Source organism: Procambarus clarkii, chromosome 63 (assembly GCF_040958095.1).
Source record: "Procambarus clarkii isolate CNS0578487 chromosome 63, FALCON_Pclarkii_2.0, whole genome shotgun sequence".
Taxonomy (NCBI): domain Eukaryota; kingdom Metazoa; phylum Arthropoda; class Malacostraca; order Decapoda; family Cambaridae; genus Procambarus; species Procambarus clarkii.
This window is the reverse complement of record NC_091212.1, coordinates 12,714,673-12,739,843: the sequence shown is the minus strand read 5'-3', so window position 1 is coordinate 12,739,843 and position 25,171 is coordinate 12,714,673. Positions and strand designations below refer to the sequence as shown.

At 36.3% G+C, this 25,171-nt stretch overlaps 2 protein-coding genes across 3 annotated transcripts in view; one reads left to right on the top strand and one right to left on the bottom strand.

Moving 5' to 3' along the window:
* The window catches only part of twf (twinfilin actin binding protein), a 26,224-nt gene extending 6,000 nt beyond the window's left edge, over window positions 1–20,224 (top strand). For both annotated transcript variants that reach the window (XM_045760693.2, XM_045760692.2), the window contains exons 4-9: window positions 1,343–1,505; window positions 2,894–2,965; window positions 7,897–8,062; window positions 13,591–13,737; window positions 14,313–14,434; window positions 16,757–20,224. In XM_045760693.2, coding sequence (XP_045616649.1) covers window positions 1,343–1,505; window positions 2,894–2,965; window positions 7,897–8,062; window positions 13,591–13,737; window positions 14,313–14,434; window positions 16,757–16,927 — 841 coding nt within the window. In that variant the 3' untranslated portion in view covers window positions 16,928–20,224. The remainder of the gene's footprint in view (window positions 1–1,342; window positions 1,506–2,893; window positions 2,966–7,896; window positions 8,063–13,590; window positions 13,738–14,312; window positions 14,435–16,756) is intronic.
* The window catches only part of LOC123769662 (PE-PGRS family protein PE_PGRS30-like), a 22,611-nt gene continuing 15,506 nt past the window's right edge, over window positions 18,067–25,171 (bottom strand). The window contains exons 6-7 of the mRNA XM_069308850.1: window positions 18,248–18,355; window positions 18,067–18,161 (exon numbers count right to left, since the gene is read on the bottom strand). Of these exons, the coding sequence (XP_069164951.1) occupies window positions 18,067–18,161; window positions 18,248–18,355 (203 nt within the window). The remainder of the gene's footprint in view (window positions 18,162–18,247; window positions 18,356–25,171) is intronic.

Genomic DNA, 25,171 nt, shown 5'->3' with positions numbered 1-25,171 from the left:
GACCCAAAACAGAAAACGGGGCAGTACGTCAGTTTTGCAAGCCACTTCCATTTTCTAGTACGACAAATTTTGCCATAGTAACGCATACGAGCAAAAAACCGATGTTCTTTGTAGGAGGACAGGTTGATTACTTCAAATCTACAGATGACTCAAATGTTTTATTGGAGCACTATGGCGTGAAAGTATTGTACAGTACTGAACAGTGCTGCACTTCTCTGTGGAAATTGTACTTTTTCCAAATGCATAAACATAATTTTTCACTAAATACTATGGGTATTTATACAGTAATTATTTTTTTATATAGTTTTGCACTTGATAAAATAAGATGGCTGAATATTTTTATTTTGTAGTAACATTCTGCAGACTGGTTGATGTTGGTGCTTACATTACATTACATTCAGTCTTGAGGAGGAGGATGAATGCATTTGCTTCATCTTGCATGTTATACAAGTTTCTTATTCTGAATGAGAGAGGTTATGCAGCCTTTTGTATATTCATTGGATGTTAGATGTTCCTCCTGGCTTAACTTATTTATGAAGGCATTTGTAGACAAATAGAGGCTCTTCATCTTGGTTCTTAGAGTGATGCTGAATACTTTGCATTAGTATTTTAGTACCAGGTTGAATCTAAATAATTCTGTAGGCATAACCTTACATGGGATAAGATTTAGATAGATTGGGGATACAGTTTCAGTAATTGGGCACTGGCAAAAGATGTTTTACCACGTTTATGCTTGGGAGAGTTTAGACGTCGTGTTGTTTCATACCAAAGGATGGTGTTGGCTCCCTTGATTGTTTTGAAGACCTCCCTGATTATAATTCCCTTTTCCTCTTCTGTTGTGCTTGAGACTTCTTGAGTTTGATAAGAATTCTGTATAGTAAGTATATCTTCATGTTAACCCTTTAAAGTTTTTGTGATTCCTACATTCATTTGCACGAAACGTCAGAACGTTCAGAGGATGACTATACTGTAGTTGGAATTTTCAATGTCGGCTAAATTTAAATCCCTTTATGTATTTTATTTCCCTTTTATTGCATTTTTTAAAATATCATTATAAAGCACAACTCTTTAGCTTAAAGATATACCAAATTGAATGCTATACCATGCATAGTAACTTCGCAGTATGCGTCGGAAGTAAAATATCGCCAAGTGATTTGCACTTGGCCAAGACTCTAGTAGTGACCAAAATTGGTAAGGGGCAAACACGTGAAAGGGTTAAGGGGGTGCACATTAGTTCTTTCTTTATAGATAATATGATAATAAATAAAGTAATAATTACAAAAATAAAGTGAAGTACATGTAGCAAAGTTGTCAAGTTTGTCTAATAGTTTTCAACTTGCAGGTTAGACAGTGAAGCACATGGAGGATATGAGTGGGTACTTGTAAGTTGGTCTCCCGATGACTCTCCTGTGCGTGAGAAGATGCTTTATGCTTCAACAAAGGCTACACTCAGAAAGGAGTTTGGAGCAACACAAATCAGAGATGAGATATTTGGCACTGTGCATGTAAGTGCAACCTGTTTAGTAACATGAGTTTGTATCTTTCAAAATCCAGGTTCCAGAGAGTAAAATTAAAAACTTTATTAAAAGTCTGCTAATTATGGTGAGTGTGCATGTATGTGTTTTTGTTTGTTTTTAACAAGGTTTGCAAAGCTTTTATATTAAAACCTAAGATGATTTATTTCCCTTCGTGGTTAAGGGTTACTGTCTTCACCTTTGCTGTCATCATGATTGTGTTAAACTAACATTTACTGTTTAACCCTTCAATGCATGTGACAGTCAGGGATGTTCTTGCCATTTATGGTCTCACTGCACAAGACAGTAAGGGATGTTTTATAAGTACTACTCAGGATTTAAAACTCCCGCAGGTACACAGGGCTCATATCTGCTTCCTCGGGCCTTGAGTAAACAGATGCTATCTTGGGGAAAAAGTATTGTGGGCACCCTGCCTAGGTGTGAGGGGCCTCGGTAATATAGCCAATAACTGGGCTGACGATATGACGACCAAGCCACAGATCAGAAGATGGAGAAATGACATTGTTTCTTCATCTTCGACTTGCCCGAAACGCTGCGCGTACTAGTGGCTTTACAAGATTGTAATTACTATGCTATGTATCCTCACAATCCCGGTGTACCTTTTTGTATGTATATAAATAAATAAATACAATCTTCTCACCTGTGGTTTGGTCATCTGATCAGTACCTCATATAGAAGCAAACAATTAAATATGCCTACTTAAAACTGGGAGTTAAGTGTACTAAGTTGCTTTATTGCATGATTTAAGTACAGTATTGAAAACAATGTAAGCATAAACAGGGGTAAAATTTTAAGATGGAGGAAAAGTTGCAGTGTTTTCTCTTAGAACCTTTACTGTTGCTACATTTAAACATTCTTAATTAATTAATTGTGTATACAGAAATACAGTATAATAAAATTGGCATGTGCCAAAAATTAGTGCATTATGCCAGTAATATATCTTACTTTGAGTCTATTAAAATGTTTTATTTCATATCAGATGGAAAATCTATACAGTATCATTCTCAGATTAAATACATATTTTTTTAATTTATCGTACTGTATACAGTATATTTAAATCATCATATATATTTAAAGCATGTGTAATGCTGCGACTTGCACTGGTAGTGAGAGATGAGGTACCAGTTTGACCGATGATTAGAGTACGGAGAGCATTACATATAACCAGTAGCATAACCTACTGGTAATAATCGCATTACATGGTGATTAGAATCGCTTGGAAACAGGTGTGCATGAATTAACAATGCTCCACTGAATAAAGTGTTTAAATTGTTGTCATTTATGGAATCAACTAATATTACTGTACTGACATAATTAATTTTACGAGAATAAATTTTATAATTATTGACTTGTTGCAGGAAGATGTAAGCTTAGATGGATTACGCCGTCATCGGAAATCGGCCAGTGCTCCAGTTCCACTCACTCCAAGGGTATGTTTGAGTAGATGCACAATCTAGCATTACAGTACTGTACTTCCGAATCTTCAATTGTATGTACTTTGATGGCATGAGCACCATTGAAAAGAGGATTCCAGGTCTCGATACAAGTAATACTATGATATATTCTGTAAAATATAAAGTTTCGTTTCTGGAAAACTGTGTGTTACCTAAGAATGCATTATATAAACTTAATAACATATGGGGAAAATAGGGTTATGTTGCCAGTCATGGCAAAGTTCTACATCATATGCATAATTTACCTGGATTAAAACTGTGTTTAGTAGGGGTATAATTGCCTAAGTGTACAGTAGTTACAGGATGAGAGTTATGCATGTGGTGTCCCATCTTTCCAGTACTCTGTCATACAAGTCTTTTGAAACTACTGACGGGTTTGGCTTTCTTGCTTAACTTGTTCCAACCGGCTACCACTCTGTTTGCAAAAGAAAACTTTCTAATATTTTTTCAGCACCTTTGTTTCCTTGGCTTGCTCTTTGACCTCTTGTTCTTGAAGTTGCCAGTTTCAGGAATTTCTCTGTTAAATTGGTTGATTCCTGTTATTATTTTGTAAGTGGTGATCATATTGCCTCTTTACTTCTGTTTTTTAATTTGGCATATTTAAGGTCTCTAGCCTCTCTTCACAACTCTGTTTTTTTTCAGTTTTGGAAACCATTTTGTAACATGCCTGTACATCTTTTCCACTTTTCTTGGTATGCTTCTTGAGATATGGGTACCATACAGTTGCTGCATATTCCAATTTTGGTCTCAAAGGTTTTTAGTATTTTGCCATCCTTGTATTTAAAAGCAATTCTGAAGTTGGAGAATGTAGCATAGATATTGTCTACTATTGCACATTACATAATGTGGCATTTATTCACATTAAAGTCCATCAGCCAAGTGTTGCTCCATACACTTACCTAGTCTTGGTCATCTTGAAGGGCATGACAAAGCTCTTAAGTGTCTTATCTTCCCTTGTAGTTTAGTATCAGCAAATATGTTCACATAACTCAGTACAGTACTTGTATTCCTCCTGGTATATCGTTCATATAGACCTTGAACATTACTGGTGCTAGAATTGAACTCTGTGGTACACCACTTGTAACATTTCTCCAGTCTGATTCTTTGCATCTGATTACCACCCCTCACTTTTCTATCAGAATTTTTTTTATCCATTTCAGAAGTGTCTCTTTCACCCTTACAGTTTCTGGAACAACCTCTTATGTGGGACTCTGTCAAAATCCTTTTTTTTTGGTGCAAATACATGCAATCTGCCAAGACTACTGTACACAAAGATATCTGAAAAAATCATTTGAATTGGAGCACTCATTTCAAATGTACATTCTTTCAGAGCCCAAGGTGATATCCCATCACCTTGGGATGATGCTTTGTTCCTACTTGGCTCCTATAACATTTTTTCTATTTCATCTTGAGACACTGTAAGTATTCTTTGTTATTCTCTGAAATTCATATACTGGTACTTTGGTTTCTGAAAAAAAAAAACATTTTTGAACAAACACTTTGTTTAGTGTTTCACACATTTCCGTTTTAGTTTCTGAGAATCTGTTCCCCATTTTCACCCTCTAGATTTTATCCTTTACCTGCAGTTTACTTGTAATACATTTATAGAATAGGACTGGTTTTGTTTTACAGTTGTCTGCTATCCCTTTCTCAAACATTCTTTTTGCTTCTCTCCTCACCGCTATATAGTTGTTTCTTGCTTATTTGTATCAATGTTACATTTGAGGATTAGGTGTGTGTGATGCAGTGGAGGGGGGGGGGATGTGCATAGTGAAAAGAGGGTTTGAGAATGGTAGTGAGTATAGTTATGTTGCTGTTATCCTGAAGAGTACCTCATTCACCCGTTCCAATAAGGAACAACTTTTTTTTGGGGGGGGCTAAATATACCTTCATCGAAGAGCCCCGCCCATCCTTAGAAGCAGAAGAATGTGATTGCTCAGAAATCAGGTTTATGAGTTATATGAAAAATGCTTTTTGGAAGATCATTCAGCTGCTGCTGTTTCTTGCTCTTTCTCTCTTGTGCTCAGAGCTGGGTTATTAGCATGAGGATGTTCTGGAGGTGGGGATTGGCAGGTGTGTGTGGTGCGCAGCCTGGTGGCAGCTAAAGCGATCATTCTTGTAAAGCCACAAGCACATGCAGTGTTTCGGGCAGGTCTTTAATCTTAATTTTCCCTGGAATACAACCTGTCAAATCGTTTTACAACCAGGTACCCATTCACTGCTGGGTGATGAGGCATACAATCAAATATTGGCACCTAGTCAATCCTCCCTGGCCAGGATACGAACCCAGGCCAAATCGCTTACAAAGCTCAGGGCGATTGTGTTACCAGGTGCTAGGGACTGTTTTCCCTAGCTCCTGACTCCACGATCCTGTCCTATGGATACATTGGATCCTTACACTATGGAGCAGCTGAGTAACTTGCTTAGAAATTCATTTTATATAAATTAAAGCCTGATTATGTTTTGTGGATTATTTAGTACTGTATTTAGTTCTGTATTATTATTTTAAAATTTTTGTTTATGTTCTAAAAAATGTTCCAGAAATGTAAATTTTTCAACATAATGAAATTCTGTTTACTGTATAGTATTGAGTTGGTGTGTAGCAAGGGATTCTTGAATGCTGTTAATGCAACACTTAAATCCTACACATGCAATTGCTATCCTATCAACCATTATTTATTACAGGCTATTCGTGCCCATGCCACCTCTTGGATGGCTTAATCTTCATCAATCAATTGACCATTATTTCTTCCACTTACCTCATATTTAATCTACTACTCTTCAAATTTAGCCATCAAAGCTCCTCGAAATATCTTAAATATTTGGAAATTTCTTTGTGTCGAAGTGCACAATAAGTACAGTATGTGTAGGTCCCAGTGTCAGTACAGTAGCATCACTTACTGTGGTGTTGCTGGATTGTGTTTCTTTTGCTGTGATCATCATCAAGAAAAAATAGAAAAGTACAGGTGACCCAAATTTATGTAGTACAGTATATGCAGATTCGAAGTTAGACAAGTGAGCTCTTTATACCAAAATTCAGTATGCAGATGAATTTTAGATTTTTGAAGGCCGAGTATGATTTAAAGCAATTAAAAGTGGATAATCTGTGATAGTCCTAGGGTCGACTGCATTAGCCGCAGTTTGTCATGCAACCACAAACCCTGCTTTCTTGTGTTTTACTCATTTTTGGAGTTTTCTTTATTCATCATTGCACATCCCCCAAGCAGTTTGGACCTCATTATATGCTGAATGTGTGGCTGGAAAATGAGTTTTTTTTTTTTTAGGTCTCTGGAACTTAACCCTGTTTTTACCATGATACAGTAGTTCTTCAACCATTAAACTGAAATTATCAGCGGAAAAATGTAATGCATTCATAAAGCGAGGGAGGCCTGTGCAGTAAATAAAAAAACAAAACAAGTTAGGCATGTAATTTTAGAAACAAATGAATATGATTCAATATTATACAGTTTGGATTCACATTAATACATTTGTGCAGACCTTAGTTTTTCTAACATTAAATTTAAATTATAAATGGTAGCAATTCTCTTACCACAGAGTGATGAGGCTTATGAAAAGGAAGACCTGTTCTGCTCAACTGAATCATACACTCAGTAATTCTTAGCAGAAAAGTTCATGCTGAGCTTCCAAGGTGGAAATTGAGATGTTGTATTTCTAGATTTGTGTGTCCTATTTTGTACCCTTTTAGAAACCGCTCGATTCCATTCATTCGATAATTAATAAATTTATTATCCTTTAATTCTCTTCTGATATTTACCTTGTTTTAAAACCAATATATATAGTGCTATATTTAAAGTTTTATCACTTAAGATTTATATCATTTTTGCTTTTCTTCTTGATTGATTATTTTGAAGGTTTTTCTTGAAAACACTGTTATACTGTACATGTTACTTAAAAAAAAAGTTTCTCATTCGACAATCATTAGATTGCTTTTCATTTAGTTGTAATTTGAATACCCTATTTTCTGCATTTTGCATTTTATATAGTGTAGATTAAGTCAACTATATGTGAATATTATTGATGTATTATATTAAAATAACGTTAGAATTAAAGTACACTTGTACCGTAGATAACGTTTTATTCTGTGTTACGAAGGATAACCAAGATTATATTTACCTCAACTTGAAAGCATCTTTAAAGTTTACCTGTTGAACTATCACAAAAGAAACTATGGCCATTTTGTTTTTGAATTATTACTTACAAGCACTGTTCTGGGTCCAGTACTGTGAGAAATACACTGGCTGCTGGTCCTTCTAAATAGCAGTAATATCAGAGATCATAAATATGCTTCACTAAATAAATTTTTAAAAATTTTATCCTCTCGCAACTTATTCCTTCATTACCCCTCCATTTCACATTCCATTTATTTATTCACATACTGAACTAGTGTATGAAATGTAGCATTAAATATTTATATTTTTGTATCTGTATATTTCCAGAGCTATTTTAGTCTCACATACAAAGTGACAGTCAGTTCACACAGTACAGCTTGAAAATCAAAAGTTGAACGGTAAAAGATAAGAGAGAACGCTCCGCAAATGGTGCTGAAATTCAAAGCTTTAAATTATGAAGAGAGTTAGCCAAAATCAAATCTCATAGTTTTACATAATAGATAGTGTTTGACCAAACCACACACTAGAAAGTGAAGGGATGATGACGTTTCTTACAATTGACTTGAGAATGGTCCAGAACTGACCAAAATATTGTCATCCCTTCACTTTTTAGTGTGTAGTTTGGTCAAACACATTTCAGCCACGTTATTGTGACTCCTCGTCTGCATAATAGATAGTGCTTCTCATGTGTTAAAATTTTTTCAGAATTGATGGGGAGATAAACTTGAAATTCCTAGCCTTTCATAGCTGACTATTGCATTAACTTTCCCTTCACAGGAAGAGGAGATGCAAGAAATAAAAAAGCAAGAGGTTGGAGTTGACATTGGGGTAGACACCAAGCACCAGACTATGGCTGGCATTACTTTCCCTATTGTGCCTCAGGCTCTCGATGCAGTTCGAGAATTTACCACAGGGGATCTGCAATATGTGCAACTGAAAATTGGTAAGATAGTTTTTCCCTAAATATTTAGGGTTTATATTGGAATTCAAGAATGTACTTTAAGGTAATGGAATATTTTACAGCGTAATAAAAGATTATTTAATCCTTTATATGCTTAACACTTTCGTGCCCCCTTCGATGGTAAAAAAAAAAGCGGTATGTGCGGGGAGCGTTTTTGCTGAGTAAGCGTAAAAACAAAAATGTGTATACTCTTTTTACTCTCCTTACCTTAGTTCTTGAGCTACGTATTTCATTTTGGTACCAACGTGTTCACAATAAAATTCTCTAGAAGAACATCAGTAAAAAAAGTCACGAAACGTATAGGGATACCAGCACCAAATAAATAACTACGAAGATGACTCGCCGTGAGCGCCCAACAGCAACAAAATGTTTTTACTCTTGGGATTGTTATCACCTCCACACTTGTCCTACAGTGTTAATTTTGGTATCAATGGACTCGCAATGAAATTCCCAACACGGTGATATGAATATAAGCGTAGAATAATGATTGAGGCCCGCCCGCAAGAGTGTGGGAAGTGGTGAAATTGTTACCCGGTATCGGTGACGGGACGACGCACGGCGCTTTGAAAGTTTATACTTATTTCACTCTCATGACATTAATTTTCTATGTACGTCATTCATTTTTGTGTCAATGTGTTCGCAATAGAATGTTCTATGAGCCCGTAGGTAAAAAAGATCAACAAAGCGTAAGATAGAATAGCTCCAAATATAAAACAACGCTGGAACATATCAGTGAGCGTCAAACACACACAAAATGTTTTTACTTTTGTTATGTTTGTCAAGTTTATACTTGTTGCACACAGTTATTTTTGGTTGTACATTGATCGGAATAAAATTCCCTAAACAGACATATGCATATAATACATGATATGGGGGAAGCATTACCAGTATAAACGGCTAAAGTCACCCACCTGCAACCCGTTTGGGACATACCATTTGATCGAAGTGGTCCACACCTTTCATGAACTTATTGTACCATGCAGCCTAGTGGTGAGAAAGAGAGCCTCATGGTGCGCAGTTTGAAACAAACCCAAAGTAAATCGGATAAAAATTGAATTTTATACAAATATTTTAAGAGGACATAACTTTATGTCCACTATGGGTTAGCGGTTAGCGAAACAGGACTCCTCGGTGAGTCCGGTTAGCACGAAAGTGTTAAGTTCATGCACTTAATCTGTGCTAAAAGGCCCAGAATAGACTTGAACAATTGTCATGTTTTCTTTGTTTAATTTGAGGGGTTAGTTGTAATATTTGTGTGATCAGTTCTTTGTCAAATGGATCTTTAAGTGTTATGTCAAACTTCTGCTTTTTAACAAATGTGTCCAATTTCTCATGAAGTGTGTAAAATTTAGTTTTGTGAACATAATTTCATCTATTGGAATTGAAATAAGTTTACTGAGGTAAAATACACACAAAGGGATGAGGTAGCTCAAGCTATTCTCACCCCGTTCAGTACATCGTGTTAATACATACATAGATACACATCACAAACAATAAACATATTATTTCATCTATTTCACATTGATATTAAAGTATGTAGTGTGGAAAGTGTTACAGGTGGTATGGGGGTCTTATTCAGGGCACGAATCAAGGTAAGGAGTTCTACTTAATGGGGGTTAGGAAAGACCCAGCCCCAGGGAAACGATTCCCAGAAAATAAAAGTACAATTATGGTCTCATCTTGAGCAGATCACCTAACCCTAATCAAGAGGGGTGATGGAAACTCCAGCTGAAGTTTTAATTTTACCTTAATATAATTTACTAACCCTAACCTCCCCAAGTACAACATAAATACTTTACCACCTCAATCTTATGTCACCTCGCTATCTCCACATAGGCAGGAGACAAGACTAAATACAACAAAGTAGTGGTAAAGTCTACTTTTCCTTAAGAGACAACACACTTGACTAAAACAAGTATAATTATATCAGACACATGTTCACTAGTCAGTGCCTAGATCTAATTACTTGGAACTCGAAGGATTTTACCAGGGAACACAGATTAAAATTACACTTGGAACCTAATGGCACGTGGTACGGGTTACTTAACTTGGTTATAGTAAAGAAATAGAGGTGGTAAAAAGGGAGGCGACACAAAACCAACCAGCCGCCTTGGAACCCCCAGCCAAGAAGACCCGCACAGCTACCCGCGTTCCACCGCTCTTGCTTCTGGGTTTATTTATTTATTTATTTATTTATGCATATACAAGAATGTACATAAGGAATGTGAGGATACAAATATGGTAATTACAGTCTTGTAAAGCCACTAGCACGCGCAGCGTTTCGGGCAGGTCCTTAATCTAAGAAAATTTTAAGGAGGTAAATACTTGCAAAATTTATAGACAAAAAAATGATAACAGATTACATGGAATGAAAAAAAAGAAGATGAGATAAAATTATAGGTACAGTATATTAAAGCACATAGGTAGCTATGATTGATTGCAATGACAGCTTAAAATGGTAGTTGACAACAAATTGGTAGGCACAATACAGCAGAAACAATATAAGATTGATTGCAATGACAGCTTGAATGGTAGTTGACAAAAATTGGTAGTCACAATACAGCATATGGCTAGCACATAAAAGAAGACAGCAATGAACACAATGATAAGGTTGTTTGATATTACATAAAAATTAGGAGATTGGGTAACACTAGGTACAGAGCAAATTTAAAGCTCAGAGTAGGAAACTAAATAGATGAAGTTAGGTACTTGTTAGGGTTGTTAGGGTTGGTCAACTGATTGTACAGTAACTAACCTGAATCTCTAATATCATATTAAATTGCCACCATGCAGTTCTAAGTATAAATATAACATCCTAGCTTTACAATACACAGGTTAACTACAAAGCTAGGAGCATCAAAATGCTCTTACTTCTGGCAAGGACGCAATCGCCCGCCATTTGTAAATTGAGGAACATTCCTCTATATAAATCTGTCAGAGAATAACCCTCCTTCTTTAACCCAAACCTATCTTAAAATCTCTAAAAATTTAAATAACACTAATCCCACCCATAATCCAAAACATTCAGGGCCTATCACTAAAATACCTACATGATTGAAGGGTCCCTATTTCATACCAAAGCTTAGTCATCTCTCATATCAGGAACGGTTGAGGGCCACTGGGCTAACAACACTGCCGACCAAGCATGACAGGGTGGATCTCATGGAAATCTTCAAAATAATAAACAATTTGGACAATGTAGATACCGAAACTTTCTTCAAGAGATGAGATGTAACACGAACATGGAGCTCAAATTTGGTTAAAGCTCAAAAAGCCCCAATGTAGGACAGAAAATAGGAGATGCTTTTTTACCCAAAGGGTTGTAAACCCATGGAACCGCCTTCCCGCTGAAGTCATAAACGCCAAAACTCTGCTGGGTTTTAAAATATAGATAGAAAAGATCATCAGGGCAAAGGGGTGGACCTTTAACAAGCTGCCAGTTTCCTGTCCTCGTCGAGGCCACTAGTATTAGTGGCCCTCAGGTAATTCAGGTAAATATGTAAACAAATGCCATACACTCCTGGATCCATTTTCCACAGTGCAATATTGGACCCAGGGTCATAACAGAAAGCTATGGTGATTTTTTTTATTAATGTTTTTAATGCATGTGCACAAAGAAATCTCATTAACGTGATATATCAATGAGAAAATCCGTAAAAGCCATGGTTCCTAACGATTTTCTCAATGATATCACTTTAATGTGATTTCTTTGTGGATTTGAAAGGAAGTTTTGGGGTAAAAAGCCCCATACCACAGCCAAAATGTATGTGGGTAATGTGTAAAACTTGATTTGGGGTTAGAAGGTGCTTTGGGAACCTTAGAGGATTCACTGGAATCCTAGGATACATTACTTCTTAGCATGTCGTCACCTAGTGGATTAGGGCGTGTGTTTGGGAATACCCAGTGTGCAGGTTCAAATCCTCTTTATGGACCCCTACTGATTTTCTCTCTAACCCTTTTACTGTTTGCCTGTTTCATGTGACAGCTTCATGGTGAGCAAACAAAAAATCAAAATTATTTCTAATATTGTTAAATGATCATGGGTACACTATAGTTTACTTTGGCTGTGGTGGAGAGGGAAAATTGCGATGATGTCGCTAATTTATGCTTGCCGATTGATGAGACACCTTGTAGAGGTTGCCCGAGCCAGGCAGGCAGCAGTTGATGTGAATACATTTATAGAGTACAAGTCATTTGTAGACCTTTATCAACACACGACTTGATGTGTGTGTTGATAATGGTCTACACGACTTGATTTTGGTCCAGAATGGATCGAAATGGTGTCGTTTCTTCACCTTCTGATGTGTGGTTTGGTCATCATATCTTCAGCCTCATTATTTTGACTCATCATCTGCAACCATGTTCTGGGTTGTGTTGCAGTTTGATTGCTGACAAGCTCTGGTTGAAGGGAGATGCGGCAATTTGTGTTTTCTGTTCTCGTATCTGACTCTTGTCGGTATTGGGTCTTGGCATTTTTTCTAGATTGCACCAGAGAATAGTGTCGAGTGATTTAATTCTTGCTGTGGCTACTTGTACCTTTTTTCATCATGTTTACAATAACTGATTTTGATATCTTTCAACCATATGTGCATACTCTCCCTCCTGACTAAGATGCCTGAATTCTTACTTGGTTCAGATAGCCAGGCCTATCTATATAGAATGTTTACCTCAAGTCCATGTTCATGCTATAAAATAAAGTTATGCTGGGAGGCTGAGTCACACGGACAGATGCTGTATGGATGGCTTTGGGCAAGTGGTATTTACTATGTTTTGGTACAGTTAACCATTTTTTTCAACTCCAATTATATTGTTGTAGATTAGTGAGTCTATGACCAGTTATCTGGAACACATGCACTATTCATAGGAAATTATATAGAAGCTGCATAGTGTATGATTTTGGTGTGAAATTATCACATTTCACCATCTCACTTGGCAACCTACACACACCCTCTTGTATCCAACGCCTCTTATAGCTCGGGCATATTTTTGATTTTTAGTGAATCCTTCAGAGGTTAAGGATTTGTTTTTCCTGCATATCTTATTATTTCCATGTAATTTCATATTTATACAGTACAGTACTATACTGGCTGAGGGCATCACCTCAACTTTGCACCTTCAATATTATGATTCTAAGCTATCCAAGAATATTAGTCATTTAATCAGAGCACTTGCCAAATACTGTACTTCCTTTAAGAGCCATCATCTTCATCTTGTTTCCCATGAAATGGAATATCGGGTAATGAGTAGCCTTTACTTTGAAGGCAAAGTTGTATTGGAATATATGGTATGTTAACAGTGCAGTATAACAGAACCTTTTATTCCCTACTACATTTATCAACACAGTAGCTTAACTAATAATTTCATGCAATGTAATTTCTTTTTGTTTCATGCCGAAACATCGCCCATTTATCCTACCATCATCACCAATTCCCCATTCCCACTTTTTATTGATTTAATAGGATTTTCATCCAAACAAGCAGCAGAAGACATTTTTATTTTATTTTGGACAGACACGTCTGCTGAAGAGATTCATCTAGCAGATACAGCAGAAACTTTGACTGTGCACGATTTGCCCCGCCGTGTACCCGACTCGGCAGCTCGCTATCACTTATACCGTTACGATCATAACTATGAAGGAGACTTCTTCCATAGTGTTTGTAAGTGTTTTAGACATATAGTACATGTAATTCTTTATTATTGTTCTTTTCAATGATTTGTAGATAAAGTTCAAGTATGTTTATTGAGACAAGAAAGAAATACATCTCGAAGGGATAGAGTAGCTTAGGCTGTTTCTACCCCCCCCCCCAATTTGTAGATTATTTCTCTAAAGGTGATGGATATGATGTTTTCCATAATTTTGAATAAATATCTAACGTTTTATATGGAAAAAATTATGCGCAGTCAACAATTTTGATAATGGCCGTTCTTTTAGGGTTAAATATAGATGGGATACATTCATGTTGAACAGAAGCCAAATGAAGAACTACCATTAATATAGAATAATATATAGTATAGTATAATATTGTTAGTGTATTGTAATATAGTATTAAAGGTCTTCTAGAGTTCTGACAAGCATCAGATAGAATGAACTAACTTCTTTAATTCAAAATCATTAAATTTATTTGTTTTTTTAGCACTGTAGTAAATGAAATTGGAATAAGGAAAATCAAAATTATTATTGCCTATTAATTTTAAATTCAAATATCTAATACAGGTTTATATTTTTTTTCAGTATTTATATATTCCATGCCTGGTTATGCCTGCCCCATCAAGGAGAGAATGCTGTACTCCAGCAGTAAAAACCCCATTACAGATGTCTTAGAAAGTGGCTTCAATTTGGCTATCAGTAAAAAGGTAAATGTCTTGTACATCATAAAATGTCTTGTATCCATCTTCTTAGGTTTAATTACAGCCATGTTAAAAGATGAATATAATACTGCATTATCTTGGGTTTCCTCTTACTAAAAAGCTGAGAAAATATAATAATATTTTGTATAAATTTTGTGCTACAGTATCAACACAAATTAACGGAATGTAGAAAATGTTTCACAGTTGGGAGTGATGTGATAATTACATGGGAATAAGAGGAAGAGTAAAAATGATTCTTAATAACAAGTAAAGAAAAGTACTGTATGAAGTACTCATGGTGTGTTCAAGATGCTTGTGCATGTAATTCAAGTTTGGTGGGAAAACAGGACTTTTTTTTTATTTTAGTTCAGAGAAGCATTCATATGTAAAGTAAGGTAAATTTTATTCAGGAAAGTACATATATAGTTATTTTACAAACATAATGTTGGATTTATAGATAGAGCTAGTACATAAAAATACCTAAAGCCACTAGTACGCATAGCGTTTTAGGCAAAACACTATGATATGCTTCGATACGCTTCGATACACTGATATGATACGCTTTGATACGCTGATATGATACGCTTCGGGCGTATGATACTAAGGGGATGTAGTATAAATGTGATTGGTGATTTCATGAATGTTGAATTCCAAGTACCTGAACATGGGGCAGAGAATGGCATGCTGTTTGTGGTTACAGTACTTCAAAGCTCAGGTGGGCGAGGGTGACATCCGCTATGAGCCGAGGTTGGGGTTACATTCGTGAAGAATTTATTTGGGTTGTCAGTCTCCAAAATAAATTTGGGTTTATTTGTCGGTTGTCAGTTTATTTAGGGTGTCTTTAGAGGTTCACATAAAATCAGTGATACTGTGTTCTCAGTAATTTACTCATTTCTTTGTTGTCATCCACGAAAGAAAAGGGATGGGGTTAAGTACCATTCTCATCACAATATGAAATGTTTCCTCTCTCTCTCTTGGTCTGTGACATGAGCATACTCTACAGTATGTCTAATGCTACTGTGTCTTTTATCTTGAGGCACTGACTTTGGTTTGCATTATCTAAAGAGGTTCTTCCCAGCTTACTTCCGAGAGGTCATGATTTATTTGTTCCAGGTAATCAGTGTACAGTATTATTAAAATTTAATTTGTAAAATTCGCCTCCTCTTGGATTAGAGATTGGCTACACAGGTCTGTTGTCCATGCCTGTGAGAACTTCAACTAGGTTGTGATCAGTGTAACATGGATTTATATTCATTGTTTTAAGTCAGTTCATTTTTGTGAAAATAAGGTTTGGGTGTTTTCTAGTTGATTTACTATTTGCTAGTTTAAGGCAAATCTGTCACAAACTTGTGTGGGATAACCTGGGTAGCAAATGGATGACTGAGGCCTCCACTGAGCATCATCCATCCTGAAAAAAAACACTTGGACAGTTGGGGATTAAACGCTGACCTGCATGAAGCGAGACTGCAGCTCTCACAATAAGCCATTCATGAAATGTTTGTTGAGGAAACCAATCGGTACACAGTGAAACTAATTGTAGATGGCTTATTACCAGCTTCACATTTGCTACGTTGAAAAGATACGACTGAATCTGAGATGCATGCATGTCTTGTGTTGCTTGTGATGAAACACTCAGAAAAACATGTCACACAGGATTCTTGGAACAAAGACAGCATTGTTCCAACCCCACTTTTCGAGAAATGCATGTCTTGCAACAAGTTCCTGCTACTTCTAAGGTGCCTTCATTTGGACAATAATGATAATGTGGTTCCAAATGATAAGCCTGTGGAAAGTGAGGTAAGTGTTCAATGATCTGAGAGGAAAGTTAAGAGATATCTTTGCACCAGGCAAGAATTTAATGATTGACGAATTGCTATTTTTTTTTTTTCAAAGGATGTCTTGCTTTCAAGCAGTATATCTCACCAGTAGTTTACCATTACTCTACTTCACTTTCATTTCCAATACTGTCCAGCTTCTGAAAATTTTAAATAATGGCAACATTACACATAATTAGCACAAATCCATGTTAATTAAAGCCACTCAGTCTTACCACCATAAAACTATATACATCTGTAATGTAAAAACAATTTTCTCCATTTGTATTTAATTTAACAATACAGTAATTATATTTGTACAGATGAGTAGTGTACTGCCCTTGTATCATGCTATATGTGTGCATACTTTTTACATCCCATCAACTGCTTCTCACCCTTAGTAATATCTACATTGACACGGTTTCCTAATTATTCCACACTTTTGTTTGCTACAAAGATAGTAATTCTGTAATTGTTACATGCTTCATTAAGAGTGTGTGTTTTTTTTCCTCAGCTTGAAGTTGGTGAAGGTTCTGAACTGACAGAGGAATATTTGTTGGATGAAATTCACCCAAAACGTAACCTTCACCGTCCTAAGTTTGCTAAGCCTAAGGGCCCAGCAAATAGAGGAGCAAAGAGATTGACTAGAACACCAAAAGATAGTCCAGGTAATGATGAATCATAAAGGCAGAGACAATAGTACCGGTAATTAAGAGGGATGTCCGGAACATTGTTTAATTAGGTGTTTTTATACAACACTGAGACTTGCAACCTCATTATGCCTTAAATTGTCTTATCTTTTTTTTTTTGTATCATGACGTGTGCCATCCATATTATTGTTGAATCGCTAGGAATTTACCAGCAAATTTAAATAACTTGCATTTGCTAAAAATCTGAATACCAAAGTTGTAAAATGGTTTACCATCATAGGATTTTGAGCAAGATATATTAGAGCAGTGTCACATTTGAGTTGTTACAAATATTGTTTAAGGATCTTGTAAGATGATGAGAATGTCTTAGTAGCTGCCAGATTTTGGTACGTTATGTTTTCAGGGTACAGTTGTATGGAATTTGGGCATGCTAGTAATTTTTATTATTCTTACAGTACATGATTGGATATCTTGAGTAGTTAAAATCAGGTCAAATATTTCACATGATTTTGGCAATCATTTAGTATTAATAGCTGCAGTTACTTTGGACTTTTTATTTGCGATGACACGCAATAGTTCATTGATATTATTGAGAAAATCCACAGGAGCCGTGATGAGGATTCGAACCTATGCCCTGGTTGTTGTTGTTGTTGTTATAGATTCAGCTACTCGGAACAAGTTCCAAGTAGCACGGACTATGGTGAGACCGTAACTTACCTGGGACAAGAGCGGGGCAAGTAGCACGGGCTATGGTGAGCCTGTAGTGGACTTACCTGGCACAGGAGCGGTGCTATGCCCTGGGTATTCCCAGATGCATTCTCTAAAAGACTATGCCACAACATGGTCAAAATAATTGCAACCTGGGGTACTACTGCACCCACTAGGATTCCCGAGGCTTCCACTGAAGCCAAACCAGGGTTTCACACATTCCCCCCCCCCTCCCCATGCATTCTGGCTCTGCCAGAAAAAATCCACAGGAGCCTAGTGGTTTTCTTATTGATATATCACATTAATGTGATTACTCTGTGTATTGAAAGAGGGACATCAGAGGTGGAATTACTGGACAACGGAGCCAGAGTGCATGGGGGGAAAGTTGTGGGAAACCCTGGTTTGGCTTCAATGGAAGTAGTACCCCAGGTTGTAACTCTTTTTGACCATGTCGTGGCATAGTCGTTTAGAGTGTGCGTCTGGGAACAACCAGTGCATAGGCTCGAATCATCGTCACGGCTATTGTGGATTTTCTCATTGATATACGATAATGTGATTTCTCTGTTTATTGATATTATCATCATTATGATTATTGTTGATCATTAAACTTCTCATCGTTATTTATTATTTTTAATTATTATTATTACCTTTTAGTTTTTGTGGATGATGCATACCAATCACGGTCATTGGTTTCTTGTGCTTTTTCTTCTTGTTTTCTCCTCCTTGGTTACCCTTTATAATGTCATGCATTAATGCTGTATAGTATATCAAATATGTATTAAAATTCAAGTGCAGTTTTTTTTATTTGAATTTGACATTTTGAAATTAATCTGCTTTTACTTGATCACTTCATCTGCATTACCTGCGAGCCATCAGGATATGGTACTACCTCTCGTTAACATTTTCAAGGGCCCTCAGTAGCCCATTATAGCTTTGATGGTACAGTATAGTTAGCAGTTTTTTCTATATCACAACTTGAATTTGATGGTTTATCTTCATGTTTTGCGTGACCATAATTGAACCAGAAATTTAGTCATTGTTCATGGACTTGACTGTACCTCATAAAACTGTTAACTGTTTTGTTAACTGTTAATTCTTTTTTGAAGAATTAAAAATCTAGCTTGACTAGCTGTTAGTCGGTTTCTTCCATCAGTTTTTTCATTGTAGCTTTTTTTTTTTAAGTTGTCTAAAATATTCCAGCATTTCCTAGATTCTAAAATATAATTTTTTTTATTTCCTGAATGACAAACCTTAAGTTGTGATTGGTAAGCCTAATTTGGAAATACTGTACCTGTACTGTATTTAGATAATTTTTTCACTAGTAATTTTAATGGGTCTGGGCTGAAATAATTTCCTATTAAATAAAGGATGTATGGTATATTGGCAAGTACAGTATATCACTGACATCATCTGCCATTATTTTGTAAATAGGCCAATGTCTATGACATATCATTTTAGTAGTCATGCAAATATTTATGCTGAAGCAGAGATAGTTATCATCAATGTGTATAATTACATAACGGCTAACTACTATACTATATTTGGTATTTTGTACAAACCACTATACATTTTTGCTCATTGATGTAAATGAGTGTGCAAGTAATTTGGGAATGTTTTAATAAAGTATAATAGTCAATCATGTTATACGGAAGTTTGTGTATGTGGTCGTCGTCGACGGTTTTACGGTGGTGTACACAATTGTTAGTAATAAGCCTCACAGGTTGTGCAACATTTATTTTCATAATACTAAAACTCCAACCAAAGATCATTAGAAGTTTCATTTTAAGGATACATTGGAGCTTAGAAGAAGAATATCTTTGTTTTATATCAAATTTTGAACATTATTTAAATAGATGTATTATTATTTTACTTCAGATTGGAAGATTTGATTTATAACTTCATTTGTTTAGATTTGCAAATTGTAAATTTTATTTTTTTACTGCAAATGCAGTTACATTAATAATGAACATGATTCCTGTTCAAGCTCCAAGTTCTTTTTCTTTTCTTTTTTCAAATTTAAAAATATATTGAAATTGCTTTCTAAGTTAAGTATGAGTTAGTGAAGCAGTCCCTTTGATAAGACTAATTTATTTATGGGAATTGTTCAAATGAGGTAATTTTACAAGTTATTGAGTACAGTACAGTAATCACTTTTCTGTTCCAGTGATAATTTTCCTGAATAGTTATATAGTAGTATTGTTCTTTTACTTCATTATAAAAAAATTATTTTTAAAAGCCTACTCAGAATAGTTGTGCTAGATTTCAGTGCATTTGTTGTAATTAAGAAAAAAGAATGAATACCAGCAGGAGCAGAGTAGTGAGGACGCACCACTGCCATTCTGTTCCTGTGTGGGGTGCAATGTTTGCCTCTGTACTGGTTACATTACTTTTTGTAACTTGTATTTACAACTGTCAGTGAACTCTTACTATGTAAGGCTACTGCAGGATACATGTTTTTGTGTAAAGTTAAATTTTTTAGTAAGGAAAAGCAATATGAAGTTTTTTGTTTGGGAAAAACTAGTTATAAAGACAAGTTTGATACACATATTGAAGAGCATTATTTGGTTGAAGTAGTGGTAGACTTGTTGATCATTTTATAAACTTAAGAATAAAAAAATTCATTACTTTTGTTTCATTTAAGATTACTCTAAAGTAACCTTCCTAAGTTAAGTCTTGGATTAATGCTATCCACTTTGTAAATTTAATTGGGTGAAAAACTTGTTCTAGAGTGATAACTAATTAGCAACTACTAAAGGAAGTTGTTTTCTTTCAAGGGCAAAAAATGTACAGTAATGAATGATAAAATTAAAATTGTGGAGCTTATTGTTATTGGTTCCCTTGTGATTGGTGGTGGAGCTGATATTAGTGGTGTGCTTGTAGCTGGTGGTGGAACTTTGTACAGAGGAAGTGATCAAAGCACTACTTGAGAAAAGTCTAACGTAATTAGTTTTGAGCCACATGTAAAAAATGAGGCACGTTTTGGATTAATGAGCACTTGCCCATTGTTTGTGATGGTATGAATGCCATAAAGAAGGCCTTAAAATAGATGCAGGTCAGAATTACACAAATTGGTGTTAGTAAAAACTTTGTTGCTCTGAAGTATTTTGATAACTTTTTTTTCTGATTTCTGCTGGAGTACGTGTGTACGGTGGGTGTGCAGCCTGTTCTTCCTTGATTTGCTATCGGGTAAAAAAAATTCAACCCTTTGACCTAACCATAAACGTACGAACCCGAAATGCTCCGCGTATTAATGACTATATATACTGTTGTACTTCTTTTGTCAATGAATTCTTCACTGTTCATGTAACATGTACATACTCGTACATGAATAAAATATTTTTATTATTACAGTATAACATCTGGTTCAGTGCATAGAAAATATGAATACTGAAAGCAGTTACTTTTCTTAATGAGTTGCATTTATAACATCCATAAAAAGCACAATCTATTTGTTAGGAAGACGGGTTGAAGTGTGACCTTGTTCCATCCTGCACAAGCAGTTACAGCAGTGCTGAATAAAATATAGTAGTAGTGCCTTATGTGTATTTGTTATATCTTTTTACATAATCTTGATTTTGACCATGCTATCAGTATGGGTAGTGATGGCAGGAAAGTGTAGTGCTTATGGTTAGAAAGTGCAGTGCTTGCAGTTGGGAAGTGCAATGCTTGAGGTCTGAAAGTGCAGTTATTGTGATCTGAAAGTTCAGTACAGTTTGCAGTCTGAAATTGAATTGCTAATGGTTAGAAAGTGCAGTGCTTGAGGTTGGGATGCACTATTCAACACTTTAAAATAAGGATTCAAATAGCCAGAGATGACTTAAAAGCAAAGAAGAGTAATTAACATGCTGGAGCTCTGAGTTCGTTAGGTTGACTTATTCCATATTAGACACCCAAATGACAATTTTGGATATGACAGAGGTAACAATGTTTTGGTCCGTCCTGGACCATTATCAAGTCATGAAAAAAACAGTAGTTGAGAAAGTCTTGTTTCAAGCGTTGGAAGAACGTTTAGGATGAAAGTTTTTTTTTTTTATAGAGCAGCTTGAGAGAAGGGGTAATTTACCAAGGCAGGAGAAACACTTGTAAAGAAGTTAAATTTCAGAATCGAGAAACTGAGTTAATGATGTTTACGGTTCAGAGGAAAAGGGAAACGAGAATACTTTTTTTTCTCAACACATTAAGGATCAATGTGGTCAGTGGTCCATCTAATTACCCAAAGTTTCCTAGCATTACGTAAGTAATGAAGAAATAATATATATTTACTTGACTATAATGCTGGAGCTGAAGAACATGAAAAAAAAAGTTATTTTTACTCTGAAATAATATAATTTTATAATGAAATTAGACGAAACTAAGTGGCATGCGACGCTACAGGAAGTTGACGATCCAAGCGAGAATGGTGTGGCTTTTGGTGTACTCACCTAGTTGTGCTTGCTGGGGTTGCGCTCTGCTCTTTGGTCTTTAGGTAATTAGATGATATTATTTTTGAGTAAAAATATGTTTTTTTCATGTTCTACATTCAGCACCAACATTACAGTGAGTAAATTATTAAGATTAAGGACTTGCCCGAAACGCTGTGCAAGAATAAAAACTTGTATATATATTTTTGTCTATATAAATCATAGTTCTTCATTACTTACGTAGTGCTAGAAGGCTTTGGGTAATTAGACCCGATGATAGTTAATGTTAAGAAATGAAGGTACATAACACTGTACATAGGCCTGTGGTAGGCAGACACAGGTGTGAACATGTACATTCAGTAAAGGAAGGAGGAAATTAGACTCCAATTTAACTTTGAAATTTATAATAAGAGCTAGTGTGTTAGAGGAAAGGAAAGGCTGGAAAAAGACTAGTAATGAGGCCAAAGAGCAAAAATCTGAATAACAATGAAAGAGACGAGTATCAGTAGTGGGAAAAGAATAGCTTCAAAGTATTCCACATAGAGAATTGCAGAAATAGAGGAACGAGAACTCTTAGCGACGCCGAAAATTTGGGAGAAATATTTACCACTGAAAGGGGAGGTAGTCAACACAGTCTGGTGAGATCAAGAAAGACATCAGTGGGAAGAGAGAATTGAAGAAGACTCATATAATCGCCTTCTGAATAAGGAAAGAGGGAACATTAATAAATAATGAGAAGTGCAATTTGTCGATGAAATCCTGAGTGACGTAATTGCAGGAGAAACAATACCAAGGTAAGTAGTGGGAATTTTGGCAAGCCAGGAGACAAGAGGATAACCGAATAAGCCTCTTGAAAAAAATGAAATTAAGAAGAACACTATCAAGAGTGTGAGTTTTAGGGAGACTGTAGAAATAAGGACGAGAAGGGGCAAATGACACGGAAATGCTTGACGAGATTAAAGTCAGAGGACAGACACTAGAGAGTTGTCTTAGTTTATGGTTAAAATAAATTTTATGGCGATCCAGAGCATATATGTCCGAGGCTCAGATAACAAAACGTCAGGCTTTTGGCGGTAGACTACATTATCAAAGATAACCACCAAATTGCCTTTGTATGAAGGAAGGGTAACAATAGAGGAGAGGGCAAGTTGACAGCAAAAAGAAAGGTGGGTGATATTATTCTAGAAAATAAACTATCACGAGTGGGGGAATTAGGCCTCCCCCATCCTTAGAATGTAAAAAAGTCCTTCTAACACTTGGGATCACCTTAAAATATATTTTAACTGTAAACTAAGACAGCTCTAGTCTCTGTCCTGACCTTGATCTCATCAGACGTTCTGTTGAAAAACTGATCTTTGCTCTACAGCTCGCTTCTGGCATTTTCAGGAAATTCATGAAATAGCTGTGTCCCTTTAATTCATAATTTAATTCATTGTGTCGAGGGACAGGCAGCCAGAGTGTATTCATACACGTATTGTGCTCAACCATTTCTGTCCTGCCCGAGACTCGAATTGCCGATTGAGTGTTACTGGATGTTGGATGCATGTGGGTCTCACGACCTTTCAACACTTTTAGGCAATCGATGGTGAAGTGGCTATAGTACTGGAAAAAATATCAATTTTTTATCTTTCCCCTAAACAAAAATGGGAAAGATAAAAATTCTTCTCCCTCCCTCTACTCCCCCCATTCTCCCTTCCGTTCTACCACCTTCCTATTTTTCCACCCTCCCTCTCAGTGGGCAAAACATGCTCGAGTAAGGATAAATCAACATTATCGATGTTAAATCTACATTATCGACGTTGAATCCGTTAATGACGTTTTACATCAACGTTATTGACGTTGATTCAACATCGACAATGATAACAGCAGAGAATTCAGCTGCAGAACACTCTATAGACAACGAATCCAAAATTTCAGACTTCATAGGCTTTGTTGGTTATAATTAATTCACTGTGGCGGGGGACAAGAAGCCAGAGTGTATTGATACATGTGTCGCTTTTATCGAAGCCCCCCCCCCCCCCCATGGTCGAATTACTGACCCTCCTTTCCCCCAGGGTCGAATTGCCCCCCCCCCCCCCAGGATGAGACCCCACAACAAGCTGATTAACTCCTGAGTACCTACTTGCTGCTAGATGAACAGTGCATTAAGTGAAAGGAAATGTGCCCAACCATTTATGACCCGCCTGGGATTCGAACCGGGAGTTCTCGATTGCGCGTCGAGAACGAACCCGACTGTACTTACCGAAACCCTTCAGCCCTTCAATGGATTTAGGTTATCTATTGCTATCAGTGACGGGAATGGGGTTTGAACCCAATTACCCCTATGTCACTCTCCATATAATCACAACTCATTAAGGTAAGTTGCATGAAGCTCTTTTTATATCGCAATTGCTTCAAGTAGTTCAACCCGTCCTCGACTCAAGTCCATTACATCCAGTGGTCGACCCCACAGACGCATTCATAAATTTTAACATGCTGTTCATTCAAAACGGGAATTTTCTCAAGTATAAATTAATATTATAATATATTAGCATATTGTGCATATATAGGCATAGCTAGGTTAGGTTAGGTTAGGTGTTTAGGTTCTGTTGGCGATTATTTGTATTTGTAGTACGTTGGTGAAGCATTTATAGCGTTGTGATTCGAACAAAATTCGTCAGTGAAACACTTGTTCCGGAAGTGTTCGAACATCAGCAGTTGTGAGTCGTGTGTAAACCGCTTTTCATTCATAAACAGGGGGTTTGGCGGGTGCATGGAATCACTTTTGGATCTTTGTTTGGAGGACGGGCTGAGTAGTTATATTATAAGACAATTCACATGAATTTGATTCGTGAAAAGCTGTCTTAAAGGATATGCTTGGACGTCTGGGAAACGTGCATAGAAACGTTAACATAAAAATAATCCAAAAAAGTATTTGTAGTGAAAGGAAATTCTAAAGAGCAATATTGATAGGAAAGCTAACGTAAAAATAGGTATTCGCTCAAATACTGTCATGTGTGTTGGCTGCGTTGGATCGGTAGTTTCAATCACGGTATATGAGACAGAATCTTTGTGAGTGGAGGGTAGAACAAGAATTGTGTGGCGCGTCTCATTAGTGGCGCGCGTCCCTGTTGGCTTATCAGAGCTCCTCTCATAGCCTCTGAATCAGCCAGCGATGGAGCTCCCAACGCT